Raw genomic sequence first — 9792 nt, forward strand, 5'->3', positions numbered from 1 at the left:
AAAAACATTAAAACATTTTTTGATTAAAATGAAACTAGTATCATTGAAAACATGAATATCCACCACTGCTTAACACTCTGAAGCTCACTCTGAATACCTTTTTGCTTTCTGTTTATTTCGCTGTCTCTATTTTCACATCTCTAACGCTCTTTTAGATGCTAAATCTGTTTGTGGCCGTGATTATGGATAATTTTGAGTACCTGACACGTGACTCGTCCATTCTTGGTCCTCACCACTTGGATGAGTTTGTACGGATCTGGGGAGAGTATGACCGTGCAGCATGGTGAGAGATACAGCTTTCCACTCCATTCAGTTGATCACATGCATCACAGATGTCAAAAAATATTTATTTTCTCATTCTGCAACACAATATTTAATTGATTATAAGGTATTTATAAATACATACAATTGTTTATTTACCTTTTTTTTTAAACATATGCCTAATGAATGTCATATTTTTAAAAAATGTACAGGGAAATTTGCTTTGTCATTAATGTTTCTATTTCTTTCTTTACACTAATTTGTAACCTTACAGGATTATTTAAAGGGGTCATATCATGAGGAATTTTCACATGTTCTTTGGTCTTATGAGATTAAAGAGTTAATTACACTATTTGGACCTCATTTACTGACACTAACCTGCAGAAAATGGTTGTCTGAGCATTTATTTTGAAAATTACAGCTGCAAAATTACAGCAGTTTGATTCTACTATTCAGAGAAAGGGTGTAAAATGGAATAGTTGTATCATGATGGTTTTTGGTTTAATGTATGGTATGACCCCTTTAAAATGTATTTCATGAAAAATAACCACTCCTACTACATTTATCTCGAAGTTGTCTAATTTACTGTTAACGGCCAGTATTTCCTTCTCCAGTGGAAAACTACACTATAAGGAGATGTACAAAGTAGTACGCACAATATCACCTCCACTGGGCTTTGGAAAGAATTGTCCCTACAGGGTGGCATGCAAGGTTTGGCTCACCCACAAAAAAACTACCCCTCTGCCTCTCTCTCCTCCTCTCCTTTTATCATTCCCCACTCCTTCTCTAGATAATACCCCTCACCCCCTTCTCGTTTCCGTGATCTACTCCAGTGCTACTTTCCACTGGGTCAAAGACTGGCAGAGACAAGAGCTCAGCGCACAGAGAGACAACTCATCCCTTTGGCCCGTGTGCCGCTCCTGAAGTGTGAATAACTGCTGCAGTTAATAACACTGAGAGCCATCCATCAGTGAACTCCATTAAATAATATCTAACACTGCCAATGGATGTCAGTAGGGATTCAGTCTCTCTGTGTCTGAATTGGATTTGGGGCTTTTATTGACCATTATTGCATAAATGTGGGTTTTAGGTTAGAGGAGGGCAGACTCCTCATGTTCGCCATTGCATCACCTGTTTGTAAATCAAGAGAACATTATGTTCATCTCTCCCCTGACCTACATTAACTTAACTTTATAAATTAACTTTAATTAATAAAATAATATTAAAATTTATTTTTAAAGGGGAAATATTTGCTATTTGGCTGTTTTTACCTTATGTGGGCATATTTTTAACTTTTTTATTATAAAAAAACATGCATGTTACCATTTTATATTTTGTATTAGAAGTAAATAATTTATATATTTAATCTAACACATTATATAAAACAATTATATATTTTATATTATATTTATAAATTACATTTAATCACAGACACACACACACACATATAGTATTAGTATTTTTATATTTCACTATATTTTTTATATGTATGTATTATATTTAATAAATATTATTTATACACACATACATAAAAAAAATTGATTTTCAACAAGTCTTTACTTTTTTTTTTTTTGCTGCCATTTTTAACCAGAGCCCTTGTTAATTTCTGACTCTAAGCACAATGCTCCTTGTGTGTTAATTTATTATAATAGCAGTGCTTCCTTTTATAATACAGCCAGTCAAATCCTCAGATCCACCTGCTTGACTCATCAGATCTTTGGCTGTTTTAATATTTTCTCTCCTTTAGCCTCTTCTATGCCGGCATTGCATAGAAAGTCCTCCACCTGACCACACCTCTATGTTTAATCAGTTTCCCTTTTTGACAGTTTTTCTTTTCTTAAGTATGAAACATTAAAATGACCTTCCCTTTCCTGTCTCTTCCTTCTCCCTCTATCTTTTCTGTTGTTTCCTTTTTCCTCTACGCCAATATTCCTCTCCTCCCTCGTTCCTTGGGAATGCCCAATTCTTCTTCCTCCTCCTCTTCTTCATCACATTGCCCCTGGTGACTGCCCCCTCCTAGTGGCCGTATTCATTACACTGATATGTACGAGATGCTGACCTGCATGTCGCCACCGCTTGGCCTGGGCAAGAAATGCCCCTCCAAAGTGGCGTATAAGGTAGTTGCAGTATTACAATTTGAATGACGTCTGCTTGGTTTCAAGAGGCTCAAGCTCGGGGCCGTAGTTACAGTGTCCTGAAGATGTATTTGGCCACTTTAAACTAAAAGAATATGAATTCTGTATCTTTGCATTATGTAAAAGCATATTGAACCAAGTGAGAATGATTTGTGAAACACAAGTTAGCTAAAAGTTTGCACTTGGTTTTATTTTTTCTAATGCAGTAACAACTTAAGGGTTTTAGGACCATTGTATGTCAAATAATTACAATACATATTTATTGTTATTCTTTGTCATTGTCTTTTAATCATCCTACCGTGAAGTCCCTGTACATCCACCAATGATACTTTATTTGAATATGTCACCTTAACGTCTTCAAAACACTGTCATTACCCTGACATTTATTCCAGTGTTAAAGACATATTGCAAAGGGCATATTCATAAAGTGTGATCCTTTTACAATTTCAATGCATAAATCTCTAATCTGTCTCTGTCCAGTATATGTGTTTCAACTGTGTGAAATGAATATCTGATGTTGTGACGTCTTCTTAGTGTTAACTGTAGAAGTTAAAAGACAACTAAACCTAGATGACTATTAGATCACTATTTTAAAAATATGCTCACTCCCAAGCCTTGCAATACTTGTGTTTCAATTGTCTTCTGCCCTTATGGTGACTTTCTCTCAGCGGTTGGTTCTGATGAACATGCCAGTGGATGAAGACATGTCCGTCCACTTCACCTCCACTCTTATGGCCCTGATACGCACCGCGCTGGACATTAAAATCGCTCGAGGTTGCCACTACTGCAAAAAAGATCAAACATCCTGTGATTTGTCTTTTTTTTCCACAGTAGTATTAGTTAAATGGTCTTTGTGTATCAGGGGGTGAGGACAGGGGTCAGATGGACATAGAATTGCAAAAGGAAATCAGTGTCATCTGGGCACACCTCTCCCAGAAATCTCTTGATCTGCTTGTACCCATCCACAAAGGTGAGAGAACTGAGTGTGAATTTTTTTATATATATATATTTTCTTAAAGATTTAACAGCATTTTATTTACATTTTCTGAGTATAATTCACCTTGAACTTGACAGTTTAGTTTGTGGCGCCATTATTGGCCACTAGGGGCGCCCACTAACGCCCCTGAAAGAGTATAATTTGCAGCCGGCATAAAAATCTTAGTTTTCCACAACAAACAAATCTTTCTTCCAGCCAGTGACATGACCATTGGGAAGATTTATGCAGCCATGATGATCATGGACTACTACAAGCAGAACAAAGCTAAGAAGCTCCGGCAACAGCTTGAGGAACAGGTAAAGATGTCTTTTATTTTCTACAGCACTAGAACTTCAGAGCTAAAGACTTTTCATGCCTATTCAATCAGCTTGCAACATTGACATTGCCAATGCCATATATCTAACTGTATAGAATGCTGTTCATTTTACTAAAGAAGACGCATAACAAAAAAACCTTTATATCTCAATTTGAAGTGTAAACTTCCTAAAGTTGAAAAAGATGTACTGTTTTTGGGGGAACTGGATCACTGTGTCGTTGGAAAGATTGTGCTGACCATCTAATGTTGTCTTGCAGAAACATGCACCGATGTTCCAACGCATGGATGCATCTTCACTGCCACAGGACATTCTCTGCAGTGCCAAAGCTCTGCCATTCCTGTCCCACAGTGCAGGATCTGCCCTGTAATTGTACATGTTGTGTGTGTGTGTGTGTGTACTTACAGTACATTCACCCTTTATTTGTCTGAACCAGTCTTATTTTAGTATCATTGATATACTAATATAGTTTTTAAGATTTTGAATTAGATTTTATTTTCATATTTTCCGTTTTCATTTTATTTTTAGTTAAGTAATTTTTTGTTGTTTTTGTAATTTTTATTAGTTTTTTTAATATGTTATATATTAATATTTTGTTATATAATTGAGTTTTAGTTTATTTTAGTTTGATGTTTTAGTACTTCAGCTTAAATTAATTAAATTAAAATAAATGATCATTTCAAATGAGAAATGTTGCTTTGGCAACAAGCTGAAATATATTTCAGTTAATGTATATTTTAAGTAGTGAAAATGTTTTGTTATGGTTTTAGTTTTAGCTTATAGGGTTAGGGTTAATAATAACCCTGGTCTGCTCCTGTATATACACTTTATATACACAATACAGTGCAGTATTTTCACAATCACAATTTTTGTAATAAAGATTAAAATGTTATATATACTTTTACATAATATACAATTTACCTATCGGTTACATGTTATGCTATATAATAAAAAAATATATAGTTTTTTTTATGCATCAAATGTTTATATCCCCCTTCTTAAAATGATCGTTTTGGCCTGTCCCAGCTTGGGTCAGCTTGAGGTCTTGATCTTTTTAATTATATTCAATCGCAATGTCGCAAACATTTGAAATGAATTGTGCTATAAACTGAGATCTTATTTCGACATAAACATAAAACATACATAAAACGATGTTTGGACCCATAGTTTGCAACCTATTTGTGGTGCAAGCCAACATGAGCATAGCTGACAAGTTTCTCTGTTGTTTCCTCAGGAGTAGAGGTGGGTTTGTGGCACTAAGTCCCATCTCCCCTCAAGATCTCTTCATGCAGCCCTTGGCCCAAGACAGCATGGAAGAGAGGGATGAATACCAATACCAACACCAGTATCACCTTCAGAGTATGGTAGGAGAAACTAAATACACAAAGAAATACATCTCACCTTGACATGTCTTGCATGATGTGTTTTATTCATTATTTTATACATGTGCATGAAATACCTGATAGCTACTTTGTTACTGAAACAACATTCAAATTCACAATCTATTTAAAATTCTCAAACTGTATGTGAATTCAGGCTCATTCTCAGTCAATTCCCTAGCGATTTATGAATAATTCAGTTTGGAAAACTGATACAAATGGTAACAGGGTCTGAATATCACACAGTCAGACACTGATCAATTTGTAAAAGTTTTAGGAATAGAAAAGTGAAACAAAATTTTCAGAGTCTTAGTTTTGAGATATGATTTGCAAAGCACAGACTGTAATTGGCATTGATATTTAATCTATCAGAAAGTCATCTGCATGGACATCACCTCCCTGATTCACAATCCTGCATTATGCTTCTACTTTTCCTAACTCATTTTCTTTTCACATTTGCAGCTTTGTTGTCATCCCTTTATTATTTGCCTTTATTGATGTGGTTTCTCAAGGTTAGACTGCCAGGTCCAGATAACTTCCAGCACTTATATAACCAGTGAGCAGTTATACACAAGCTTAGATGTGTTTCTGTGCTCTTATCTGTACTCTTATTTTCTACCCCTCCTGGTAGCTTTTTCTTTGCCTCTCTGCCATGAACTGTGATGTAACACTAGATGTCTTATGGGATTTTAAGTGGGTTTATGCTTGGAACTCTTTTTTGCAAGAGCGCTTGTGTGTATGCACAATATGTGTGGCTTCTGCTTTGAAACTTTCTACACCCCCTTTGAGTTGCTTATACGTATTGGCTCTATGTTGTGCTTATGGTGCTTCCCTCTTGCCACTTTACTTTTCCTCTATGACATTTTTGGATATAAGCTTATATTTTCTTATCTTTAAATAAATACTTGCTCCTAAAAAGGAGTATAAGATTAGCCAGGTTATTTTGACTTTAGTACATAACCTTGCATTTTTATTCTATGTCCACTCCTAGCAATGCGATGATATTTGAGGCCTGTTCACACCAAGAACGTCAATGATAACTAAGTTCTAAAAATCATTCTAAATTGAGGAGAATAGCAAAGTTCACACCACAACTAAAACGATATAGGAAAACAATATTGTTGGGATCAATTTCAGAATAGTTTTTAGAGCTGATGAACAATAAAACACTGAAAGACTTGAATTTAGGACTTGCACATTCAAATAGCAGAAGACATTGCGGAGAAGGTCTACAGAGCAAACAGAGTAACATGAAAACATAAAACTACCTCATGTATACAGCACTAGTTTTGACAACATTGTCTTGCCTCCTTTGGAGTTGCACTATTCCGCTACATTGACTGCATTAGCTAAATTCAATGTCAAATCAAATAGATTACACTAGCTAGATTTACTGATATGCTCAAAACAAGGCATGCTGAAGACATCTGCTGGTTAAAGCCATGTAAATGCAAGAGCAAAAACTGATACTCACTAATACAGAAGTAATAAAATTTGTCTTCAAATGCGAAACTCTATTAGCAGAGTGACGGATTCTCTTAACTCTATCGTCTTTATCTCATGTAGGATATCAGTTTCAGTGTCTTTGCAAAACGTTTTGGTGTCTTTGCAAAACGTAAAACAACAGCTGGTCACTTACATCGTTGTACGTTCATTTTAAAACTGGAGTGTGTAAGCTTAAAAAAAACGAAATGCTGGTGTGAACGCAAATATAGTTATCGTTATAGCTATTGTTATCGCTCTTGGTGTGAATGGGCCTTTAGAGCTACTAAGTGTTGTGGACTGAATGTCTTTCCCTCCTCCCCGGTTTTTCTCTTTCTAACTGCGTAGGTGCCCGAGCACAAAGAATTTAGCAGTGCGCTGTGCCCCACTAGCATGCAGGTCGATCCTCTGCAAGTGCCAGGGAGAGGCATCTCTATCCGAGCCTCTTCCATGCCTCGCCTGGCGATAGAGCCACAGGTACTACCTGTGTTCGCATAGCCTAGCGATAACTAGCTGCTCTGTCTAAATCTGCTCTGTGGTTAGCGTCAGCGTTGCAGTTGATCCCAAAGAGAGAATGGAAGCAGTGAATAGAAAGGTGTAGTTTGTGATTTGGTGGGAATGTAATGTGTAACCCTGCTGGGAATTCAAACTAAAACCAGCTTCTGATTTGATTTGGTAACATGTTTATGTAGCAAAACCTCTGAGAATATTAATATGGAATCATAGTGTTTAAAATATGAATTCTGAAAATATTCTAGTTATATAAATATATTTGATTATTTAGTGTTGATCATTTATATAAATATAAAAGTAATATAATATTGATATATATATATAAATATAATTATTAATATTATATATGATTTAATTTTTAAAACTATTTAAAACTGGTGGACCACCTTATTTAATTTAGTAGGGACCTATGGTGTAACCAGCTACCAGAAACAAACCATCTTAACCAGCTTGACCAACCTGTTTTTTCCAGCAGGGAATGTAAGGAGGTGGTGGTTGCCTTTGTTAGAGCTCAGTTCAGAAACTTTTTTTATATAGAAACTCATTTCATTTACATTGTTTAATGTCACTATGTTTGGTTTCAAAGAGAGAATGTGTAAATCTTACAGCATAATATGAATCTGTTTCATTTTTGTCTCTGTTTTTGTGTTCTGTTTGTTGATGGTCTTGGGGTTTGTGTGCGTGTTTTGTTTGTTCTCTATGTGTTTTTGTATTTTGTGCATGTACAGCAGGTGTCTACAGAGAGCAAACTGATGAAGCGCTCATTCTCCACGATCGGTGATCAGTGTGTGAATGGTGACTGGCAGGAAGAGTTCTCGCTGGAGAGGGTGAGCCCAGACAGACTGGAAAGACCCAGGCAAAGAAGCTTCAGAGGTCAGTTTGCAGTAGGGATGTCAAAAGCACTGGTACTTTGGTACCAATTCAATACTAATATTGAAAACATTATTAAATCCCGGTCTTGGGGGTCTCTCCCTTATTTAACGCACCTGATTCAGATCATCAGCTCATCAGTTGAGAGCTCAAAAAAATTGAGTGTATCAGATAAGAGAGACATACAAAATGTGCAGACTGCTGGGTCCCCAGGACCAGGATTGATATCGGACATGTGTATATGCTTTATGAAGATGCCCAGGCTATAGCCACATTTATGTGTATTTTTGTGTCTGCACTTGTCTTAACATGTGCTTATACTTGTGCATGTGCAGCTGTCAGGTCAAACCTGCGGGAGCCAGTGGACAAAGAGAGAGGACGGTCTAAAGAGCGAAGACACCTGCTGTCTCCAGACGTGTCTCGCTGCAACTCAGAGGAAAGGAGTCAGTCCCAGGAGAGACGCCACTCTCAATCACCCAGTGAGGGCAGGAAGCACACGACCCTCAGACAGGTGAGGACACAAACACATGTGCACACCCTCTGACCTGGCAGAATATTTAGTGTTTGCTATGGAAAGGAAATGCTAAGTGTTTGTAATCTGAACTTTTGAACTTTCTATTTATAAAAGAATCCTGAATCCTGAAATGCATCATGATTTCCACAAAAAATATTAAAGGGGTCATATGATGCGATTTCAATTTTTCCTTTCTCTTTGGAGTGTTACAAGCTCTTGGTGCATAAAGAAGATCTGTAAAGTTGCAAAGACTAAAGTCTCAAATCCAAAGAGATATTCTTTATAAAAGTTAAGAGTCAGCCACACCTACCTAAAACGGCTCGTTCTAACACGCCCCCACATATCTACCTCACTATGTGGGATGATTTGCATAACGCCGCCCAAATGTTCACGCAAAGAAAGAAGGCGTAACTTTTATTCTCACTGTAGTATTGTTGCCACTTTCTGCCATGTCCTGAAGACGCTGTGTGCTTCGTTGTGAAAGCGAAACTACTTTGTTTGGTCTTCCAAAAGAGGACGATATCCGCTTCGTCATGCCTAGAGCTGATCCGTGCTGGTCACTGAGGGAATACATCAACTTAGTGCTGTGGATCGCCGGATCGGCTTTCACCGTGGACGAAGCCCGGGGTCGTCACATGTGCTTGCCGCACCTTCGTCGCATCCGCCGGCTGCTCCGTTCTCAACCCCGCCGCCTCAGCTCACTCTAGCCCGGCCTCAGCACACGCTAAGCCGGGGCTTCCGCTAGGCCGCTGTGTTTTTCGTTGTGAAAGCGAAACTACTTTGTTTGGTCTTCCAAAAGAGGACACGACTACAAATCAGTGGTTAAGTTGTATTTACAACACTGTTCCAGAACAGTTTAACCCAAATATCCAGATGTGTGCAGCACATTTTATGGAGGACTGTTTACTGATCCCGGGGTTGAGCTCAAGGCTTGGAATCAGAAATAGATTCCTTTAAGGGAATACGACCAAGAGCCTAGAATCATACTAGTCTTGGCCTGTCACACAGGGGCTACCGCACGTTTCTCTTTGTATGTGTTGAAGGAACTGTCTCAACAGACCCTTAGTAGCAACACCCTGTTAAGTAGGTATCCAGAGGATACATAGGAGGAGTGGTGCCCAAGGCGGAACCAGGGTTTTAAACCACTCAGAAAGAGCACAAAGTCTTTGCGCGTAGCTATTACCATACTGGATTTTAGAAAAGTGGGCAAAACGTGCACACTTACCACTTATGTGGATTTTAGAAAAGTGGGCAAAGCATAACGTGCACACACTTGAATACCGTTCTAGGGGTTCTCGTGGCACCCTGAAAGAGCAGCCCATAGATA

At 37.7% G+C, this 9792-nt stretch overlaps 1 protein-coding gene across 2 annotated transcripts in view; it reads left to right on the top strand.

Moving 5' to 3' along the window:
• Positions 1-9792, top strand: part of LOC107599003 (voltage-dependent R-type calcium channel subunit alpha-1E-like) — a 146413-nt gene that overhangs the window by 132164 nt on the left and 4457 nt on the right. For both annotated transcript variants that reach the window (XM_016290489.1, XM_016290490.1), the window contains exons 38-47: positions 156-283; positions 2282-2378; positions 3065-3170; positions 3259-3366; positions 3589-3689; positions 3967-4073; positions 4942-5071; positions 6917-7045; positions 7810-7954; positions 8287-8462. In XM_016290489.1, coding sequence (XP_016145975.1) covers positions 156-283; positions 2282-2378; positions 3065-3170; positions 3259-3366; positions 3589-3689; positions 3967-4073; positions 4942-5071; positions 6917-7045; positions 7810-7954; positions 8287-8462 — 1227 coding nt within the window. The remainder of the gene's footprint in view (positions 1-155; positions 284-2281; positions 2379-3064; positions 3171-3258; positions 3367-3588; positions 3690-3966; positions 4074-4941; positions 5072-6916; positions 7046-7809; positions 7955-8286; positions 8463-9792) is intronic.

This window comes from Sinocyclocheilus grahami, unplaced genomic scaffold (genome assembly GCF_001515645.1).
Source record: "Sinocyclocheilus grahami isolate Dianchi unplaced genomic scaffold, SAMN03320097.WGS_v1.1 scaffold259.1, whole genome shotgun sequence".
Classification (NCBI taxonomy): domain Eukaryota; kingdom Metazoa; phylum Chordata; class Actinopteri; order Cypriniformes; family Cyprinidae; genus Sinocyclocheilus; species Sinocyclocheilus grahami.